At 44.5% G+C, this 23,537-nt stretch overlaps 1 protein-coding gene across 2 annotated transcripts in view; it reads left to right on the top strand.

Moving 5' to 3' along the window:
• Positions 1–23,537, top strand: part of LOC309714134 (uncharacterized protein) — a 47,387-nt gene that overhangs the window by 10,390 nt on the left and 13,460 nt on the right. For both annotated transcript variants that reach the window (XM_082546329.1, XM_082546330.1), the window contains exons 2-6: positions 5,251–5,356; positions 10,153–10,819; positions 12,720–12,811; positions 14,896–15,310; positions 17,214–17,305. In XM_082546329.1, coding sequence (XP_082402455.1) covers positions 5,339–5,356; positions 10,153–10,819; positions 12,720–12,811; positions 14,896–15,310; positions 17,214–17,305 — 1,284 coding nt within the window. In that variant the 5' untranslated portion in view covers positions 5,251–5,338. The remainder of the gene's footprint in view (positions 1–5,250; positions 5,357–10,152; positions 10,820–12,719; positions 12,812–14,895; positions 15,311–17,213; positions 17,306–23,537) is intronic.

Genomic DNA, 23,537 nt, shown 5'->3' with positions numbered 1-23,537 from the left:
ACCTCATTAAGTGAATCTAATACACCATGCTCCTCCATAAAATTGAAAAGATTAACAAAATGATATGAGACCACTCGATTTAATTCTGCCCATAATCGCTCAATTCTTTGATTATGCACTGACCTGCCAGTGATAACACTATGCCTGTTCAGTCCTTGCCTGTAAAGCATGAAACAGGCAACACCAGTGTTTTCTAGTCCGTGATCACATCTCACTCTGGATGGCATTCCAAAGTTCTGAACACCAACCATGAACAGTGACAAAACACTTGATGCCCTGTTGTTATCTAAACACGCAAGGTAGATGTTGGTTCTACTGAAACCATCCACACAGCCATGGAACACCATCCTCCATCTCACAAGTTTGTGGTTTTCATCTATATGCCTATAGAAAAATGAAATAAGTAGAAGTTATGTATGGGGAAACTATGACATGGTCGAGGATATGCACAAGTTTGAGTAAATAAAACAATGAGTTATTTTTCTTTAGATAATCCATTTCGCTATAGACTTAGAATCAGGACTGTTTTTCTGTTAGAATTTTCTCACCATAACTGATTGGGGAAAGGAACACTGTACAGTCGTCGACGTATTGCATTGCGTCTTCTGAGGGAACGTCCAAAGGGGTCAATTTCTTGTAGACTTTGTCTTACATGCCACCTTTGGATGCGTAACCCACGTGATCTCAAGCTGTCATGCACATATCGTTCACCTGCATTTGTGGTATACTGAAGAATTTCCCTAACAACCCTGTTCAGGTTTTCATCGGAAAATGTTGCATAAGTCAGTGGCTCAATGCCAAGGTCCTCTCTGTGCCTGTACAGAGTACGGGAGCTAACCCCTAAACATGTTGCAATGCTTTGCCAGTTCATTCCAAGAGATACTAAATGAGATATTTGCTCTCTTGAAATGCTGTATCGCGGTCGACCTTGAGAGCAAGTCATGAGAGGTGGAGGTAACAAGACAAGTCTGTTCTCAGATATAGTTCGTTGACTGGTTTCATAAGCAGTCAGTAAAAAAATTAGCCATCCATTTAAGGACTGTAATGTATTCACTGCTTCTCTATTTCTTGCATCGTCAACAAATCTTGAGATGGACAAAATTCCAGATAAGGTTTGAATGTGATCACCAAGTTCTCTATGGAGCCTCTGACGAACAAAAGAATCTGTAGCTTCTCTTTGAATTTGTTCCAAACATTCTAATACATTATTTAAAAAAGTTCTAATGTCATTTTCATTACTACTTACTCGACAAATTAACTGCAATACTAGCAAAGAAAGCAGGATGACTTTGAACAGCTTCATTGCTTGGTTCTTCTGGTTTAGGTCTGGGTATGTCAAGTAAGTTCTCCAAGTGTATCACATTTCCTGGTTTAAGAATAACTTCCTGCTTAAAGGATGAACTTCCTGTGTTAGGAAATGCAGATGTGAATGTCAGAGTGTATGTATGCAAGGGTAGAGGATAAACACTGGGATTGTATGTATATATGAGTATAGGAGTACAAATATATATGTGTTGAAAGGTAAAGGGTGTGTGTGTGTGTGTGTATATATATATATATATATATATATATATATATATATATATATATATATATATATATATATATATATGACTAGAAAGGGCTGCACCTGCAAGGAGAATAAATATACAGTGGGGCAAAAAAGTATTTAGTCAGCCACCGATTGTGCAAGTTCCCCCACTTAAAATGATGACAGAGGTCAGTAATTTGCACCAGAGGTACACTTCAACTGTGAGAGACAGAATGTGAAAAAAAAATCCATGAATCCACATGGTAGGATTTGTAAAGAATTTATTCGTAAATCAGGGTGGAAAATAAGTATTTGGTCACCTCAAACATGGAAAATCTCTGGCTCTCACAGACCTGTAACGTCTTCTGTAAGAAGCTTTTCTGTCCCCCACTCGTTACCTGTATGAATGGCACCTGTTTGAACTCATCATCTGTATAAAAGACACCTGTCCACAGCCTCAAACAGTCAGACTGCAAACTCCGCCATGGCCAAGACCAAAGAGCTTTCGAAGGACACCAGGAAAAGTATTGTAGACCTGCACCAGACTGGGAAGAGTGAATCTACAATAGGCAAGCAGCTTGGTGTGAAAAAATCAACTGTGGGAGCAATCATCAGAAAATGGAAGACATACAAGACCACTGATAATCTCCCTCGATCTGGGGCTCCACGCAAGATCTCATCCCGTGGGGTCAAAATGATCATGAGAACGGTGAGCAAAGATCCCAGAACCACACGGGGGGACCTGGTGAATGACCTGCAGAGAGCTGGGACCAAAGTAACAAAGGTCACCATCAGTAACACACTACAACGGCAGGGAATCAAATCCCACAGTGCCAGACGTGTTCCGCTGCTGAAGCCAGTGCATGTCCAGGCCCGTCTGAAGTTTGCCAGAGAGCACATGGATGATACAGCAGAGGATTGGGAGAATGTCATGTGGTCAGATGAAACCAAAGTAGAACTTTTTGGTATAAACTCAACTCGTCGTGTTTGGAGGAAGAAGAATACTGAGTTGCATCCCAAGAACACCATACCTACTGTGAAGCATGGGGGTGGAAACATCATGCTATGGGGCTGTTTTTCTGCCAAGGGGACAGGACGACTGATCCGTGTTAAGGACAGAATGAATGGGGCCATGTATCGTGAGATTTTGAGCCAAAACCTCCTTCCATCAGTGAGAACTTTGAAGATGAAACGAGGCTGGGTCTTCCAACATGACAATGATCCAAAACACACCGCCCGGGCAACAAAGGAGTGGCTCCGTAAGAAGCATTTGAAAGTCCTGGAGTGGCCTAGCCAGTCTCCAGACCTCAACCCCATAGAAAATCTGTGGCGGGAGTTGAAAGTCCGTGTTGCTCGGCGACAGCCCCAAAACATCACTGCTCTCGAGAAGATCTGCATGGAGGAATGGGCCAAAATACCAGCTACTGTGTGTGCAAACCTGGTAAAGACCTATAGTAAACGTTTGACCTCTGTTATTGCCAACAAAGGTTATGTTACAAAGTATTGAGTTGTAAAGCAAATCAAATCAAATCAAATTCAAATTTTATTTGTCACGTACACAGTCATACACAGTACGATATGTAGTGAAATGCTTGGACAACTGCTCGTGACCTAAAGAGAACAAAAAAGGAAAAGGCTATGAATAAGATAGGAAATAAATATGAAAAATTAAAAAGGGTAAATTTAACTAGGAAGGAATAAAATATAAATTAAGGTTAAAAATGAAATAACTGTACAACACAAATTAGAATGAAGGGTAAATTTAACTGGGAAGAATAAGATAAAGATAAATATATAAATTAAAGTTGAAAATAAAATAACTGTACAACAAAATACACAATACACAATATAGAACTATATAAGAATGTATGAAGAAATCTAAATATAAATAAATATATACACAATAACAGCAGCTGTACAAGTATTAACCGGAAATGAAGAATATAGTGACCAGTGTTGTGCAAAACCAAAGTCCAGAAAGTCCAGTGTGTGTGTAAGAATTGTATTTTTGTTATTGACCAAATACTTATTTTCCACCCTGATTTACGAATAAATTCTTTACAAATCCTACCATGTGGATTCATGGATTTTTTTTTCACATTCTGTCTCTCACAGTTGAAGTGTACCTCTGGTGCAAATTACTGACCTCTGTCATCATTTTAGGTGGGGGAACTTGCACAATCGGTGGCTGACTAAATACTTTTTTGCCCCACTGTATGTCAGCATAAAAATATGTAGCATTAAGAAAGAAAAAAAAATTTCCAACATAAATGAAGACAGGAAACTAAACAGCAGTGACGTTTGTAGGGTTACTGAAGTTGGGCTAGCTGGTATATAATGATGTGCTACGTGATTGCTAGCGACACAGCTATGTTAGCATAACATAAACAGTGAAGCTGGAGGACGAACACTAACACTTTTCCACTTATAAAAGTTAACGTGAAGTTTCCTGATGGTTAGAGACAAATGCAATCGCATGGCAGGATGCTATAAACGGACCAAACTTCAGTCAGGAGAACAGCTGAGATAATCCATCCACATTACGAAGTTAGCCATTAATATACTGCAACAACATGGGAATAGAGCAGCTGTGATAGAATACAGCATTAAGGAATCAATGGTACAGAAGTGGAGGAAGCAAGAAGAATGAGTTGAATAAGGTTTGATTTCTCTGACTGCTTTGTTTCACTTAATGTGCCTTATAATCCCGTGCACCTTATGGTCTGAAAAATACGTATTTGCAATTTTATTTGCCACACTGCAGTTTAATGTTGCAAAGCACTTCTTTTTAACTTCAGTGGATATTATACATGGTTATGCTCAGGATATGTCAGCACATTTCTACTGGAAATTTGCATTTGCACTGTTAAATTTTTATATAGCTTTAATGTACATAAAAAAACAGCTGCTTGTTTAAGTGAAAATAAATGGATGGGGGGTAGGGGGGTGGGGGTTGCGCTAGTAAAGTTGTGGAGTTGTATTTCGTCTCGCATCAATTATATCGTCAGTTATATCGTTATCGCAAATTGTCAAATCTATATCGTGATAAATATTTTTGGCCATATCGCCCTGCTCTAGTGCTTGGAAATGTTGTAGGTGGCTGAGTTTATGTTGCTACCAATGAGTCTGAGTGGGACTCCTTTTTTATGGATCTATGGAAGTTCATATATACAGGGTGTAGGGCTGCCACGATTAGTCGACTAGTCACGATTATGTCGACTATCAAAATCGTTGACAACTGATTTAATAGTCGACGTGTCGTTTGAAGCTTTGTAAGATCACAAAAGATGCAGGAATAAGTAGCAGGATTTAAGAGTGTAATCACGGACTGAAACAGAAGATGGCAGCACTGCACATACAAGGATGCCAGCTGCCGTTAAACCCCGAAGAAGTAGTAGAAGCTGTGTCCCAGAATTCATAGCGCAACCCAGCTCAGTTTCCAACAATGGCGGCAGCTAGTTAGTTTTAATATTATTCTTATTATTCTTTCTGGGTCACAAAATAAACGTTTAACATATTTTCAGGCGAGAATGTAGCTGTGTAAACCTCAAATATCTTTTCAAGTTCTTGTAGGCAGCTGATGACTTTCTTTTTGTAGTTGCTTCTGGGGTTTCACCTTGAAGCTTCATAGGTATTGTTGTCACTGAGTGTAGTAATGTTAATTTGCTCTGCTTCTTCTTGTCAGGGATAAAATACATATCTATACTTTTGTGTCCCAGCTGAGTAACAGGAGGAGAAGAGTCTGGTGGAGCAGCAGAGGAACAGTTTCAGCCATTTGGACTCAGCTCAGCCACTACAGAGGAAACAATGACTTCAACACAAAAGGTGAGAAAAATATCTCAGTTACACTGTTATTGAAACTGTGTGCACAGCTGGTTGTTATCAGCAGCTTTATCTTTTTCATCCTGGGCTCCTCCATACAATACAGAATCTACGTTCACAAACAAAAACCACAGAAGTTACAAGGAAATACAAAGATCATTTTTAAAAAATATTTTTTGGGGGATTTCTCCATAGTAGCAGACAATGACAAAAGGAAAAAGTACACAAGAACCAGAACAGAACAAAATAGAGCTCAGGCAATACAAAGTTCTGAGGCACATACAAGGCAGTTGAGGTAAACCACAACCCCACTAGGAATCAAAACAAACCAATAAGACCAATATTCAGGCAAATTAATTCAGTTTGGGAAAGCCCCGTAGCAAGGAGGATGACCATACAGGTCCAACGTATTTCAGATATGGGTCCCAGGTTCTGTGGAAAGAGTCCAAGGTGAAGTTGAGCATACAAGTTATATATTCATTGGGAATACAGTCCACAGTGTTATGCCAGAATTTCTTAGTTGGGATTGCTGGCCTGCCCCAGAGGAGCAGGATATTCTTCCTGGCCGCAAAAGATAACAGCTGGAACAGTCTCTTGTGCTTGCCTTTGATAACCGAATTGTCCATTACTCCCAGTATGAGACAGAGAGGGTCCAGAAGAACAACAGAAAAGATCATATTTTATCAGCACACACTGAAACAACAATATCATCAGCTGAACTAAGAATTGTTTATTTATATTTCCTATCACTTTATAGCTTCACATAAAGACGAGCATGTACACAGCAATGTGTTAGATGTTTTATACCTAAGAGACAAATATTGTTTTTTTTAATATGTTGGCATTACTAAATCTGTCTGAATGCTTACAAATATGGGTACAAATTTCTTACAGGCTGTGAAAACTGTTTCTGATAGAATGAAGAGTAGACTGGTATATTAAATATTCCTTTATTGGGTGAGAAAATCAAACCATGTCATAACTGCTTTAAGTCATACAGAATAGATATCAGAGGCTTAAACAGGCTGACTTCTGCTAAATGGGTCAAACTGGGCAGAAAGTATACAAACACATAACATCCTTATACAGGGAGTGCAGAATTATTAGGCAAATGAGTATTTTGTCCACATCATCCTCTTCATGCATGTTGTCTTACTCCAAGCTGTATAGGCTCTAAAGCCTACTACCAATTAAGCATATTAGGTGATGTGCATCTCTGTAATGAGAAGGGGTGTGGTCTAATGACATCAACACCCTATATCAGGTGTGCATAATTATTAGGCAACGTCCTTTCCTTTGGCAAAATGGGTCAAAAGAAGGACTTGACAGGCTCAGAAAAGTCAAAAATAGTGAGATATCTTGCAGAGGGATGCAGCAGTCTCAAAATTGCAAAGCTTCTGAAGCGTGATCATCGAACAATCAAGCGTTTCATTCAAAATAGTCAACAGGGTCGCAAGAAGCGTGTGGAAAAACCAAGGCGCCAAATAACTGCCCATGAACTGAGAAAAGTCAAGCGTGCAGCTGCCAAGATGCCACTTGCCACCAGTTTGGCCATATTTCAGAGCTGCAACATCACTGGAGTGCCCAAAAGCACAAGGTGTGCAATACTCAGAGACATGGCCAAGGTAAGAAAGGCTGAAAGACGACCACCACTGAACAAGACACACAAGCTGAAACGTCAAGACTGGGCCAAGAAATATCTCAAGACTGGTTTTTCTAAGGTTTTATGGACTGATGAAATGAGAGTGAGTCTTGATGGGCCAGATGGATGGGCCCGTGGCTGGATTGGTAAAGGGCAGAGAGCTCCAGTCCGACTCAGACGCCAGCAAGGTGGAGGTGGAGTACTGGTTTGGGCTGGTATCATCAAAGATGAGCTTGTGGGGGCTTTTCGGGTTGAGGATGGAGTCAAGCTCAACTCCCAGTCCTACTGCCAGTTTCTGGAAGACACCTTCTTCAAGCAGTGGTACAGGAAGAAGTCTGCATCCTTCAAGAAAAACATGATTTTCATGCAGGACAATGCTCCATCACACGCGTCCAAGTACTCCACAGCGTGGCTGGCAAGAAAGGGTATAAAAGAAGAAAAACTAATGACATGGCCTCCTTGTTCACCTGATCTGAACCCCATTGAGAACCTGTGGTCCATCATCAAATGTGAGATTTACAAGGAGGGAAAACAGTACACCTCTGAACAGTGTCTGGGAGGCTGTGGTTGCTGCTGCACGCAATGTTGATGGTGAACAGATCAAAACACTGACAGAATCCATGGATGGCAGGCTTTTGAGTGTCTTTGCAAAGAAAGGTGGCTATATTGGTCGCTGATTTGTTTTTGTTTTGTTTTTGAATGTCAGAAATGTATATTTGTGAATGTGGAGATGTTATATTGGTTTCACTGGTAAAAATAAATAATTGAAATGGGTATATATTTGTTTTTTGTTAAGTTGCCTAATAATTATGCACAGTAATAGTCACCTGCACACACAGATATCCCCCTAAAATAGCTAAAACTAAAAACAAACTAAAAACTACTTCCACAAACATTCAGCTTTGATATTAATGAGTTTTTTGGGTTCATTGAGAACATGGTTGTTGTTCAATAATAACATTATTCCTCAAAAATACAACTTGCCTAATAATTCTGCACTCCCTGTATGTTCATATACTTATTTTTAAGGATTCGCGCGATTGCAGAGTGAAAGCAAAAAACGAGCGCAAATTCAAACGTGATTTCAATATGTCACATATTGACAGTGGCTCACCGATGCCAATGACATAATTACCCAGCTACATTTCCGAAAGAATGCAAAAGCATTGACATATATTTTTCCTTTCTATGACAGCCCAACGGGCAGGGCAGAGATAGATTTTGGTAGCCCGACTGGAAAAATCGCTAGCCCCGGGACGTCGGGCTAGCTATTTTGCGAGCCCTGGATGTAACACTATAGATCAACTTAGCTCAGAATATATAAAGCATATAAACAATTACAGCAATATGATGCAACTGTTAGGATGCCTGGGTCGTTGACCCAGGGTTTTTGAGTTTATTATATTATTTATCATCTCTAGTCTTTGGTTTCTTTGAGTTCTGTCTTATGGTTTATGTCTCTGTCTTTTCTAGTTGCTCTGTCTCCCCTGTCAGCTGTATCCCCTTGTCTAGTTCGCGTCTCTGTGTATCCTTAGTTGCTATATCCCCGTGTCCAGTCAGTGTCTGTGTCTGCCCTGGTCCCACGTCTCTGTTCCCTCTGTTGCAGTGCCTGCATGTGAGTCTGTGTCTTTAGTTCAGTCTGTGTTATGTTTCCTGTTTTACTTTGAAAGTCCGTGTCTCATGTATATGTGTCTGGTTTTGCTTCCTTTGTCTCGTTAGACCTGATTTGCCCCAGCTGTGTTTCCCTCCTGTTACCCATTCCCTGATTGCTCCCTCTGTGTATTTAAGCCCTGTGTTTCTCTGTGTCTGTGTCGTGGTCTACCCTAATTTATGCTGTGTGTGCTGTCTGCCTGCTCATGTATGTTTATTTGGATTTTTGGATTTTTGTTACGTTTGCCAGCAATAAAAGCTGAGTTTTGAAATACACTTTTGCCTCCGAGTGTCTGCACTTTGGGTCCTCCTTACCACCACTCCTGCCTGCACACAGCCCAAACGTGACAGAAGACCACGACCAGAACATGGACCCCGCAGACTCTTCAGCTTTTGAATTCAACACTGAGATGGTGCGGATGATTAAGCTTCTTGGCCGCATTGCTCAGGCCAATGATTTGAGGACTATGGCAGTTAGGCTAAGTGCCATAGATGCTATCATTCGGAGCAACCCTCGGCTTACTCAGCTTTCTACGGACACTGTGCTGGGCAGCTCCATAGCTGCCTGGAGGGAGCAAGTCAGGGCTGGCGAGCTTGCTCTCTCTACCTCCACTTCTTTACCGCCGCTCCAGGACAACACACACTCACCACCTGCCTCATTGCTACCACAGACTTCCTCTCCTTCCTCATGCAGGCCGGGACCTTGTTCGCCTGTCCATTCGCCTGCCTTTTTCCTGGCGGCTATGTGGTCGGAGGATGAGGAGGAGGTCTCTACATTTCTCCACCGGTTCCTGTTCCCTCGTCTAGAAGGAAGCGACGCCACCGTCACTCCTCTCCTCGGTCATCCATCCAGCAACCAGCCTCCGCTGGAGGGTCCGAGGGGCCCGTCCAGCAACCAGCCTCCGCTGGAGGGTCCGAGGGGCCCGTCCAGCAAGCTGCCTCTGCTGGAGGGTCCGAGGGGCCCGTCCAGCAAGCTGCCTCCGCTGGAGGGTCCGAGGAACTGCTTCAGCCGTCTGTTCCTGCTGGAGGGTCCGAGGGGCCCGTCCAGCAACCTGCCTGGCAGGTCGCCGCACTGCTACAAACTGGATTAGTAGTGGTGGTTTTTCTTTCACATAGGGTTTTAGGTAGCACCTCGTTTCCTGACTTAGATTGTTTTGTTTGTTATTTTGGCCTGTGTTCACCCCGGACTTAACATTTCAGTGTAGACACAAATAAACCACCGTTCACTTCAAAGATTGGCTTCTGGGTATGATTTGGGGGACCCGGGTGGGGTCACTTCCTTTCTTACCCTTATGTTATGGTCCTGTACCCCTAGACTGGGGAACAGCACACCTACAATGTCTCCAAAAAGTCGATTCTGTCCAGATTGGACAAGCTTAAAAACACACCAAGTCATCCACCTACAATGTGTTTGTTGACATCTTGGATCCCACTAATGGAGGCAGTTTCAGTTTAGTCCATGACTGCATTTCACTCACTGCCTCTGTTTGTATCTCTGTCACTGCAGGACCAACACGGAGCGAGAAGTCAGCGCTCTCAGGAGGCCGACAAACCTCACAGAAGAAAGGGAGAGAAAAAATACAGCTGTGATGAGTGTGGGAAGAATTTTACCCATCTTGGAAACTTTAAAGCACACCAACTGGTCCACAGTGGAGATAAACCGTACAGATGTGACTTGTGTGGAAAACGTTTTACCCAGAAAGGACACCTAAAATCACACCAGCTCATCCACAGTGGAGTTAAACCATACAGCTGTGAGTTGTGTGGAAAGTCTTTTACCCACCCTGCAAGCTTAAAAACACACCAAGTCATCCACGGTGGAGTTAAACCATACAGCTGTGAGTTATGTGGAAAGTCTTTTACCAACCCTGCAAGCTTAAAAACACACCAAGTCATCCACAGTGGAGTTAAACCATACAGTTGTGAGTTGTGTGGTAAAGCTTTTACTTGCAGTGGTAACTTACAGCGTCATCAACTCATCCACTCTGGAATCAAGGCGTACAGCTGTGGTCAATGCGGTAAAGCTTTTGCTCGGAGTAGCACCTTACAACGTCACCAAGTCACTCACTCTGGATTTAAACCGTACAGCTGCGACTTGTGTGGAAAGTCTTTTAACGATCCTTCAAACTTGAAAAAACACCAACTCATCCACAGTGGAGTAAAAGTGTACATAGGTGAGTTTTTTGTAAAGTCTTTTACCCAGGCTGGAGGCTTAAAAAGATACCAGTTCATCCACAGTGGACTTTAAGCGTATCCTTAGACTGGGGCTGAAAATAAAGTGGGGCTTGTACGCTCTTTTTGTTTGCCTTTTTTTTTTTGCTCATTGTGTTTTGTAGGTTTCCTTCAGCTTTTGGTTGGCAGCTTTCTTGTGGTGTAATGGGTAAACTAGCTGTAATTACTTTGATGTGTGTTATTTTGCACATCAACCCACCATGGCTAAGTTGGATCGATGCACCAAGGCAGATTTGTTGTTGGTGGCAAATTTTTTAATGTTGGTGTCCTCTTGAATCCAAAAAAGGCAGAAATTAAGCAGTGTCTGGCAGAGCAGATGGTGGAAAAAGGGGTAATTGCGAAGGTGAAACTTCGACCGGTTGATGCGTCTGGAGGTTTGGTGGTGGATGGAGGCTCCTGCTGCCGTTCAAGTCCCAAACATTATCCTGGCCAGACAATTACCAGAATTGATTACGGATGATCTTAAGCTTGCCCTTTGCCTGAAAGAGGTGGAGCTTTAGGCTAAAGCCAAAGAAGTTGAGCTACTGCATCTCCGAATAAGGCCTATGGAGCAATGTTACCTCTACCCCATTGAGTAAAAATGTGAGTAAAACTTGACTGATTCTCCTCTGACCAGTTTGATGCAAGAAAGCAAATTGCCTTAGTGCCACCTTTCAGAGAAAGTAAGGTTGACTCTTACTTTAATGCCTTTGAACGCATCGCAACCACTTTAAAATGGCCCAAGGACGTGTGGAGTTTGTTGTTGCAGTACAAATTGGTGGGGAAAGCACAAGAAGTGTGCACGAGCTTATTCATTGATCACAGTCGGGATTATGAAATTGTGAAATCCACTATTTTAGTGTTTTCTGAGTTAGTTCATGAGGCATGTTGCCAAATGTTTCGGTCCTGCGAAAAATCTGCCAACCAAACACATGTAGATAAGTTTGATAAGTAGTTAGGTGCAAGTAAAGTGAAGGATTTTACTTAGCTAAGACAATTGGTTCTGTTGGAAGAATTCAAAACGTGTCTTCCAAAAAATGTTGTTATGTACCTCAATGAGCAAAAGGTGGATTCAGCTGCTGTTCTCGCAGATGAGTTTCTGTTGACCCATTGCGCTACATTTTCAGCTGTGTGAATATACTCCGTTGTCTGCGCCTGCGAGGAGCTTAAGGGTTTCTCCTGCACATCAAACACACCCTGATCCAGTTCCCATGAACGTTCGTGAATGCTTTTATTGCCATGACACCAGCCATGTCATTGCTAATTGTCTATCACTTCGTCCCTAAGAGCAAACTCAAACCTGGAGAAAGCCAAAGAGTGTTGGTTTTCTCCAGGTTTGAGTCGGTTGGTCTCTATGCCTAATCCCGTCGGATCCTCCGGACCTTTCTTTTCAAAAGCGTTCGCCTCACCTACTGGAAAAGAGGAGGATCGTGTGCTGATTGTGATTTTGTGTGACACTGGGGCTACCAAGTCTCTCATTTTGGATAGCGCGTTGCCTTTTTCTAGTAACTCGTTTTGTGGTGCTGATGCTCTCGTGTGGGGAGTGGATATGTATGTGTGTGTCACGGGCTCCGCTACACAGCGTTTTCCTACAGTCACCTCTCGTTTCGGGCCTGGTAGCAATTGGGGTGCGCCCTCGCTTGCACGTACAGGCGGTTACTATTATTCTGGGGAATGATCTAGCAAATGGAAAGATTTTCCCAATCTCCGAGGTAATTGAAAACCCCATCGATGATTTGGTTTTTGTTTCTGAATCTGCTGCTGGCAGTCTGCCCTCTGTTTTCCCTGCCTGTGTCGTCACATGTGTGTATAAGCGCAGATACAGTGATGTTGATTTGTCTGACTCTTTCCCGTGTTCTGAAGATGATCCTGTGAAAGCTGAGCCACCTGTGGAAAAAGAAGAAAAATGTGTGTCTGATAGCCTGCTACCTGCTACACCTGACCTGTCTATTGAGGTAAGCAAAGCAGATTTTGTCCATGTGCAACAGAATGATCCAACTCTGGCCAAATGTTTACTTGCTGTAAATTCCAACGAGCAAACCCCCATGTTTACAGCATTGGCAACAACGTGTTAATGCGTAAATGGCACCCTCCCTCATCAAGAGATCTTGGGTGGAATGTATTTCAACAGGACATGGACAGTGTAGACACAAATAAACCACCGTTCACTTCAAAGATTGGCTTCTAGGTATGGTTTGGGGGACCCGGGCGGGGTCACTTCCTTTCTTACCCTTATGTTATGGTCCTGTACCCCTAGACTGGGGCACAGCACACCTACAGTGGGGCAAAAAAGTATTTAGTCAGCCACCGATTGTGCAAGTTCCCCCACTTAAAATGATGACAGAGGTCAGTAATTTGCACCAGAGGTACACTTCAACTGTGAGAGACAGAATGTGGAAAAAAAAATCCATGAATCCACATGGTAGGATTTGTAAAGAATTTATTCGTAAATCAGGGTGGAAAATAAGTATTTGGTCAATAACAAAAATACAACTCAATACTTTGTAACATAACCCTTGTTGGCAATAACAGAGGTCAAACGTTTACTATAGGTCTTTACCAGGTTTGCACACACAGTAGCTGGTATTTTGGCCCATTCCTCCATGCAGATCTTCTCGAGAGCAGTGATGTTTTGGGGCTGTCGCCGAGCAACACGGACTTTCAACTCCCGCCACAGATTTTCTATGGGGTTGAGGTCTGGAGACTGGCTAGGCCACTCCAGGACTTTCAAATGCTTCTTACGGAGCCACTCCTTTGTTGCCCGGGCGGTGTGTTTTGGATCATTGTCATGTTGGAAGACCCAGCCTCGTTTCATCTTCAAAGTTCTCACTGATGGAAGGAGGTTTTGGCTCAAAATCTCACGATACATGGCCCCATTCATTCTGTCCTTAACACGGATCAGTCGTCCTGTCCCCTTGGCAGAAAAACAGCCCCATAGCATGATGTTTCCACCCCCATGCTTCACAGTAGGTATGGTGTTCTTGGGATGCAACTCAGTATTCTTCTTCCTCCAAACACGACGAGTTGAGTTTATACCAAAAAGTTCTACTTTGGTTTCATCTGACCACATGACATTCTCCCAATCCTCTGCTGTATCATCCATGTGCTCTCTGGCAAACTTCAGACGGGCCTGGACATGCACTGGCTTCAGCAGCGGAACACGTCTGGCACTGCGGGATTTGATTCCCTGCCGTTGTAGTGTGTTACTGATGGTGACCTTTGTTACTTTGGTCCCAGCTCTCTGCAGGTCATTCACCAGGTCCCCCCGTGTGGTTCTGGGATCTTTGCTCACCGTTCTCATGATGAGATCTTGCGTGGAGCCCCAGATCGAGGGAGATTATCAGTGGTCTTGTATGTCTTCCATTTTCTGATAATTGCTCCCACAGTTGATTTTTTCACACCAAGCTGCTTGCCTATTGTAGATTCACTCTTCCCAGTCTGGTGCAGGTCTACAATACTTTTCCTGGTGTCCTTCGAAAGCTCTTTGGTCTTGGCCATGGCGGAGTTTGGAGTCTGACTGTTTGAGGCTGTGGACAGGTGTCTTTTATACAGATGATGAGTTCAAACAGGTGCCATTCATACAGGTAACGAGTGGGGGACAGAAAAGCTTCTTACAGAAGACGTTACAGGTCTGTGAGAGCCAGAGATTTTCCTTGTTTGAGGTGACCAAATACTTATTTTCCACCCTGATTTACGAATAAATTCTTTACAAATCCTACCATGTGGATTCATGGATTTTTTTTTTTCACATTCTGTCTCTCACAGTTGAAGTGTACCTCTGGTGCAAATTACTGACCTCTGTCATCATTTTAGGTGGGGGAACTTGCACAATCGGTGGCTGACTAAATACTTTTTTGCCCCACTGTACAATGTCTCCAAAAAGTCGATTCTGTCCAGAGTGGACAAGCTTAAAAACACACCAAGTAATCCACCTACAATGTGTTTGTTGACATCTTGGATCCCACTAATGGAGGCAGTTTCAGTTTAGTCCACGACTGCATTTCACTCACTGCCTCTGTTTGTATCTCTGTCACTGCAGGACCAACACGGAGTGAGAAGTCAGCCCTCTCAGGAGGCCGACAAACCTCACAGAAGAAAGGGAGAGAAAAAATACAGCTGTGATGAGTGTGGGAAGAATTTTACCCATCTTGGAAACTTTAAAGCACACCAACTCGTCCACAGTGGAGTTAAACCGTACAGATGTGACTTGTGTGGAAAACGTTTTACCCAGAAAGGACACCTAAAATCACACCAGCTCATCCACAGTGGAGTTAAACCATACAGCTGTGAGTTGTGTGGAAAGTCTTTTACCCACCCTGCAAGCTTAAAAACACACCAAGTCATCCACGGTGGAGTTAAACCGTACAGCTGCGACTTGTGTGGAAAGTCTTTTAACGATCCTGCAGACTTGAAAAAACACCAACTCATCCACAGTGGAGTTAAAGTGTACATAGGTGAGTTTTTTGTAAAGTCTTTTACCCAGGCTGGAGGCTTAAAAAGATACCAGTTCATCCACAGTGGACTTTAAGCGTATCCTTAGACTGGGGCTGAAAATAAAGTGGGGCTTGTACGCTCTTTTTGTTTGCCTTTTTTTTTTTGCTCATTGTGTAGGTTTCCTTCAGCTTTTGGTTGGCAGCTTTCTTGTGGTGTAATGGGTAAACTAGCTGTAATTACTTTGATGTGTATTATTTTGCACATCAACCCACCATGGCTAAGTTGGATCGATGCACCAAGGCAGATTTGTTGTTTGTGGCAAATTTGTTTAATGTTGGTGTCCTCTTAAATCCAAAAAAGGCAGAAATTAAGCAGTGTCTGGCAGAGCAGATGGTGGAAAAAGGGGTAATTGCGAAGGTGAAACTTCGACCGGTTGATGCGTCTGGAGGTTTGGTGGTGGATGGAGGCTCCTGCTGCCGTTCAAGTCCCAAACATTATCCTGGCCAGACAATTACCAGAATTGATTACGGATGATCTTAAGCTTGCCCTTTGCCTGAAAGAGGTGGAGCTTTAGGCTAAAGCCAAAGAAGTTGAGCTACTGCATCTCCGAATAAGGCCTATGGAGCAATGTTACCTCTACCCCATTGAGTAAAAATGTGAGTAAAACTTGACTGATTCTCCTCTGACCAGTTTGATGCAAGAAAGCAAATTGCCTTAGTGCCACCTTTCAGAGAAAGTAAGGTTGACTCTTACTTTAATGCCTTTGAACGCATCGCAACCACTTTAAAATGGCCCAAGGACGTGTGGAGTTTGTTGTTGCAGTGCAAATTGGTGGGGAAAGCACAAGAAGTGTGCACGAGCTTATCCATTGATCACAGTCGGGATTATGAAATTGTGAAATCCACTATTTTAGTGTTTTCTGAGTTAGTTCATGAGGCATGTTGCCAAATGTTTCGGTCCTGCGAAAAATCTGCCAACCAAACACATGTAGATAAGTTTGATAAGTAGTTAGGTGCAAGTAAAGTGAAGGATTTTACTTAGCTAAGACAATTGGTTCTGTTGGAAGAATTCAAAACGTGTCTTCCAAAAAATGTTGTTATGTACCTCAATGAGCAAAAGGTGGATTCATTGTGTAAAGCTGCTGTTCCGCAGATGAGTTTCTGTTGACCCATTGCGCTACATTTTCAGCTGTGTGAATATACTCCGTTGTCTGCGCCTGCGAGGAGCTTAAGGGTTTCTCCTGCACATCAAACACACCCTGATCCAGTTCCCATGAACGTTCGTGAATGCTTTTATTGCCATGACACCAGCCATGTCATTGCTAATTGTCTATCACTTCGTCCCTAAGAGCAAACTCAAACCTGGAGAAAGCCAAAGAGTGTTGGTTTTCTCCAGGTTTGAGTCGGTTGGTCTCTATGCCTAATCCCGTCGGATCCTCCGGACCTTTCTTTTCAAAAGCGTTCGCCTCACCTACTGGAAAAGAGGAGGATCGTGTGCTGATTGTGATTTTGTGTGACACTGGGGCTACCAAGTCTCTCATTTTGGATAGCGCGTTGCCTTTTTCTAGTAACTCGTTTTGTGGTGCTGATGCTCTCGTGTGGGGAGTGGATATGTATGTGTGTGTCACGGGCTCCGCTACACAGCGTTTTCCTACAGTCACCTCTCGTTTCGGGCCCGGTAGCAATTGGGGTGCGCCCTCGCTTGCACGTACAGGCAGTTACTATTATTCTGGGGAATGATCTAGCAAATGGAAAGATTTTCCCAATCTCCGAGGTAATTGAAAACCCATCGATGATTTGGTTTTTGTTTCTGAATCTGCTGCTGGCAGTCTGCCCTCTGTTTTCCCTGCCTGTGTCGTCACATGTGTGTATAAGCGCAGATACAGTGATGTTGATTTGTCTGACTCTTTCCTGTGTTCTGAAGATGATCCTGTGAAAGCTGAGCCACCTGTGGAAAAAGAAGAAAAATGTGTGTCTGATAGCCTGCTACCTGCTACACCTGACCTGTCTATTGAGGCAAGTAAAGCAGATTTTGTCCATGTGCAACAGAATGATCCAACTCTGGCCAAATGTTTACTTGCTGTAAATTCCAACGAGCAAACCCCCATGTTTACAGCATTGGCAACAACGTGTTAATGCGTAAATGGCACCCTCCCTCATCAAGTGATCTTGGGTGGAATGTATTTCAACAGGTAGTTGTATCACAAAGGTTCCGACCCCAAGTAATCAGTCTTGCACATGACAGTTTCTCTGGACATTTAGGAATTAGAAAAACCATCGTATTCTGCATCACTTTTTGTGGCCAGGGTTAAAAACGGATGTAACTAGGTACTGCCGCTCCTTTCACCTTTATCAGGTCAGTGTAAAACCAACCAAGTTATTCCTCCCGCTCCATTGCATCTGATCCCGGCTTTAGGGGAACCATTTCAGCACATACTCATTGATTGTGTAGGACCGCTTCCCAAAAACAAAGTCAGGACGTTAGTATATTTTAACTTTGATGTGCGCCGCCACACGCTTCCCCGAGGCTATTCCGTTCCTCACTGTTAAAGTCAAAGCTGTTGTCAGAGTGCAAGTGAACTTTTTCTCCGCTTTCGGTTTGCCAAAATCTGTTCCAACAGACCGAGGGTCAAACTTCAGAGGGCCTGGTGGCGCCAGTGTCCGGCAGCCTCGCCTCTGTCAGTGCGCCCCAGGGTGGCTGTGGCTACAATGTAGCTTACCATCACCAGTAGGGATGGGTATCGTTTAGGTTTTATCCGATACCGGTGCCAAATCGGTACTTTTGAAACGGTGCCGGTGCTTAAACGGTGCTCAAACCGGTGCTTAAAGAATGGAGAACACAAACTTTGTCCAAAAACCTCTCATGTTCAGCTGTTTTGTTTTTTTTTTGTAAAAAGATAACAATGTTAGCCTTTTCTGCAGCTATAGGGCATATATGGTATCACTCTTGGCTGGAAGCAGTGCTTAAACAATGGAAAAAAAACACAAACTTTGTCCAAAATCCTCTCATGTTCAGCTGTTTCCCACTTTTTCTTTGGTCATTTTAGCCTTTTTGTCCAGGGTGAAGGGAGTATCTGCCATCAAACAAGAGGACAGCCGCATGTAGCTATGATGATGTTTGCTAGTTCACCTTACATGCATTAATGTAATAACGTGGTTAGCCTACTCAACGTAAATTAGCTACTCACGCAGAGAAGAACGGCTGCTGCCACCATCATCCGTCATCATTTCTTTTTTTTTTTCTTTTTTTTCTCGCCTGTCCCATTTGGTTCTTTAGCCATCAGAATTGTTGTCTGAAGACCAACAAGGATACCCAATGGATTTACTTTGCCAAATGGATCATCGTGGCATTGCCGTATTGGTCCATTTGGTCGATCTTTGTTTTTATTATTTATTATATTTTATTTTCAGATGTTACAGACGGGACAGACATGAGTGAGAGATAGGAAAGGGAGAAAGAAAGAGGAAGGAAAGGAAAAACAGAAGGGGAGAGGGACAGTGAGAAAAGGGGGGAGAAAAAAAATAAAAATCTCCTGGATCACCTGTTGAGAGAAGAATAGAAAACAAGCAAAAAAAGACAAAAAAAAAAACAAAGCAACATACTAAACACAACACCATCGCATTAATCTAGCTAAGTGTAAACAGCAGTAAATACTAAATATTCAATGTTGTTGTGCAGCACGCAGGACAGATGTGCTTCGAAGTAGCAGCCAAGAAAGGTGTAATTTGGGTCTACGAGCAGTGAACACCCGTGTGCATACCCGTGTGGATCAGCGCTTGTATTCCAAAGGTTTCTCCATGTAACGATCTGCTAGGGAGTGTGGGGGGGCCACAGCCCCGTCCTCCAGGGTGTGAAGCAGGTATGAAGGAGATCAAAACTCCAGACATCCAGAGGCCCCCAGAACACAAGAGACCATGGAAGACCAACAGAGGGGCAGCCGCGCCACTGTCCCAGTAAGAGCTGAGGAGAGTCCCAGATGAGGGTTCACTCAGCAGCCACGGAGCAGAAGCCAGGGGGAGTTGCAGTGACGCGCCCGTGAGCCCCGCCGGCCGCCAGCTGTGCCTGAGTGACCGAGCCCCAGGCCGAGAGGCCGGGGGCACCCCACCCCCGAAGGGGCCCGAGCGAGCCCCAGGCTCCAGGCCCCGATAAGCGGCCGCCAAGGAGTGAGCCGGTGTGTACCTGGACGCCCACCCCCAGACACAAAGAACCACCAACGCACCGACACCTGAGGGAGTCCGCCACCGGCAGGGGAAGTGGTGGTAGGTGGAGATAGGCCTCCAAACCTTGGAGGGCCTGAGGTGTCCCCAGAGAGGTGGCGTCTGATACCCAGCCTGACATATAGACACAGACATACAGGCACACACAGACACAAACATCCATTCCCACCCTCATGCTCTCATATGCACTTACTCCACACTCAACCAACGTGGAGACAGACATAAAGAGACGCTGTACACACGATCACACTCCCCAAGCGTACTCTACAAACCGGGTCTAGGTACCCTTGTCCCTGGAGGGGGGAACTGCACCCAGACCCAGGTGGTGTTACCCTTTTCCCTGCGGTGGGGAGAGGCAGACCACCCCGACTCCGTAGCAGCAGGGAGGCCCCACACTCCAGACCGCAGTCGGACGGCCAACTCCTCCTACTAGCCCTCCCGCTCCAGCAGGCCGCAGAGAATGGGGGTGGGAGAAGACTCCAAACCTCCCTCCACCCGCTCATTGTAGTGTTGATGCATGTGTGTTCTAAGGTGCATTTAAAACCCAGGAGGGCATGGAGCTACCTGCCAAGGAGCAGCAGGTAAGCGCATAGTCCCTCCTGATAGCCCTCAATGTCTAAGTGTATTTAGAGGTGGGCAACGACGCCAGGGGTGAGGTGTACACCCTGATGGTAATTTGGACTCCGTGATTGTGCCCACCCCCAAGATCCTATATGTATGTGTAATGAGAGTGTGAATAATGTGAATGTCTAAGTTGTGGGATAAAATTGAGGCAGAGGCAGCCAGAAGGGGACAGAGGGGGGGGTAGCCTCCTCTGCACCCTGGTGACATACCCCTACTCCAAGGCCCTGCATGTGTGGGTGGTTGTGGTGGAGCGGGAAGAGGGAGGCAGCTGGAGATGGGGAGGGAAGGAAGGGAGGGGCAGGTAACCCCTCCCTGGGGCCAGCTCCCCTGCTGACCCCAGTAGGCACTCCCACACTCCGCGACCCGCCAGGGAAAGGGGGCCCAGGCCCATCCAGACCGGGGCCCAGTGCAGCAGCGCCTCCCGGCCCCACAGAGCCCGGGACAGTCCACCCAACCCCACCACAGAGAAAACTGCACCCACCCCACCATCCACTCATCTTCCAGACTACATAAGACAATAGACGCCCAGGCTGAGATCTTCCTCCACCTCTCCTGTATCTCCCCCTCCTGCAGAGAGAGTTCCTGAAGAGAGGAAAGCTCCTGCAAGATGTGACCATCTCCCCCACCAGTTGAAGAGCCCCCCAGGTGGTTCGACGCACCGGCGGCACCCTGCTCCAGGGCCCGGGCCCCCATGCACCCACCCGCCCACAACCCCGGCAACACACCAACCAGGATCCAAGCCCCCGAGGCCCGGCCCGGGCCCCAGCCCAGAGACAGAGCGCCCCCAGAACCTCACGCCCATCCCGGACCCACCCAGGGCCAGCCAGGCTACCAGGTCAGTAACCCACGTCCGTCAGCACAGACCCTCCCCTAGCCCCGCTGCACGCAGCCGCGAGCCAACAGTCACCTGAGAGCCAACAGAGCCCCCAACCGGACATGACCGCTACCCCGGGTTGAACCCCCCAAGGAAGATGCCTCCGGGGAACCCCCCGACGCCCTAAGCCTGTCCCTACCCCCACACCAATCACAACAGTGAAGGCGGGACCAAACTATGACCCCCCACTAGGTGATGGAGCTGATAAAAGGAGTCCAGAGCAATTGATCTGATGTGGTGGCAGAGGCTGTATCAAGACTAATGTAATCTAATAGATAATTTCTATATTGGTTAGAATTAAGATAATTTTTATTTTTCCAGTTCATGAGGACAGTTTTCTTGGCTATGCATAGGGCAGTGAAAATCATATGGGCTATATTCTTTTCTGAAGTGACATTATCTAAGCTGCCCAGTAAACACACTAAGGGGGAGGTTGGAATGTTACATTTCAGACACTTTGATAAGTCTTCACATATCTCGCGCCAAAACTTTTGCACTGGTGGACAGAACCAAAGAGCGTGGATGTAATTGTCTGGTGTATTGCCTTGACAGTGTGAGCAGTTGTTGGAAGATGTAAAGCCCATCTTGAACATCCGATGACCTGTATAGTGCACTCTATGTAGTATTTTGTATTGTATTAATTGCAGACTGGGATTTTTAATTAATTTAAAGGTTTTTAAGCAAATCTGAGACCAGAAGTTTTGGTCTAAGCTGACTGATAAATCTGCTTCCCACTTTGCAATAGGAAGGGATATTGATTCATCTAATTTAGAAAGTGTTCTGTATATTTTAGATAATAATTTGGGGGATTTAAGAGTAAGAAAATGTGCCGCACTTAGTGGTGTTTGTAATTCAACTTGACTGAGGTTAAATTTCTTTTTTACTATGGATTTAATTTGTTGATATTCTAAAAATCTTGTCTTGTTGATCCCATATTGTGCAACTAGTCTGTCAAATGGAATAAATTCTGTTCCCTCTAATATATGTTCTAAGTATTTAATTCCTCTACAACTCCATTCTGGGAAATTAATCATATTATTGTTTTGTAATATGTCAGGGTTATTCCAGATAGGTGTACGTTTGCATGGGATTAATGAAGACTCCGTTATTTTTAGAAACTCCCACCATGCTGTCAGAGAAAAGCTGATGTTGATACTTTTAAAGCATTCATGTCTTTTGATGTTTGAGCTAATAAATGGTAGGTCTGAAATCTCTAGATCCTTGCATAGTGCCTGTTCAACATCTAGCCAGGGCTCAACTAAGAAGGTATGTTTTAACCATTCTGAGATGAACTGAAGCCTGTTGGCTACACTGGCAGGGCTAGGGGCCAGGACTCTATTCTTCGGGTTTTTGGGGGATGTTGCTCCGGTCCGATAACTGGCAACCCACCCAACGTGCACAGTGTGAGGTCTCGCAGCAAGCTATCAAATACGGCGCATTTCTCTGCTTTTAAAAAAACCCGCTATGCGTCTCCAGGTGTTTCATCGGATACGAGGTGTTACCTCCTTTGACAATATCACAGTATCAGCTTAAAGCACTTGTTGCTGCTGAGTTTGCATCTTTTACTGTGAAGTACAGCCAGACTATTGACCGCTTCGCCTTGGACATTTTTAATCTGTAGCTCTGCTCTAACTGAACGTACGTACCTGGACCCGCCTACTATCCTGGGAAACGTAAAATGATTGGCTAGAAGTGTATCACAGCTCAGGAAAAAAAAAGCACTGAAATAACGCACCGAAATGTGCGCTGCTTTTCGGTCTGGTTACTACCGTTTATGTCAGAACCGGTGCCATCATGGCACCGGACACCGGTACCCATCCCTAATCACCAGTGTGTGAATGTGTGCGTGAATGGGTGGATGACTGGATATGTAAAGCGCTTTGGGGTCCTTAGGGACTAGAAAAGCGCTATATAAATACAGGCCATTTACCATTTACTTCATATCCAAGATTTTCACTCAGCTCATGAAATCGCTTGGCATAAAGCATTAAAAATCCAGTGTGTATCATCCCGAATCACAGGGCGTGCTCAAGCGTTTCCATTAAAACATTAAAAGCTATGATGAGAAAGTTCTGCCTCGAGTCAGGAAGAGAGTGGGATGAGGGTCTGCCTCTTCTCCTTCTATTGGTGAGAGAGCGTGCGCAGGAGTCCATAGGTTTCAGTCCCGCAGATCTAGTGTTTGAACACACAGTGCGTGTCCCCGTGGCTGCTCAAAGAGATCTTCTCTCCAGACAAAGTTCTGTGACACAGATTCTGTTATAGGCACCCCAGACTGTAAGGCAAGGCAAGGCAAGTTTATTTGTATAGCACAATTCAACAACAAGGTGATTCAAAGTGCTTTACAGAGACTGTAGAAGAAAGCGTCATGTGACTTCATCTCGTCAACCTGATGAAGCCTTATTTTTTTCGCGAGGCAGGTGTAAACCCCTCTTCGTCCCCTGCTGCACCATCAGCCTTGCCTGTAGTTGTGTCAGCGGCCCCATCTGAGTATAATCCAGAAAGTGATGACTTAGTTTTCATTTGTGCTAAGGG

This window comes from Aulonocara stuartgranti (genome assembly GCF_965226115.1).
Source record: "Aulonocara stuartgranti genome assembly, chromosome: 9".
NCBI classification, from domain to species: Eukaryota; Metazoa; Chordata; class Actinopteri; order Cichliformes; family Cichlidae; genus Aulonocara; species Aulonocara stuartgranti.
The sequence above is the reverse complement of the archived record's forward strand: the minus strand, read 5'-3'. Positions and strand labels throughout refer to the sequence as shown.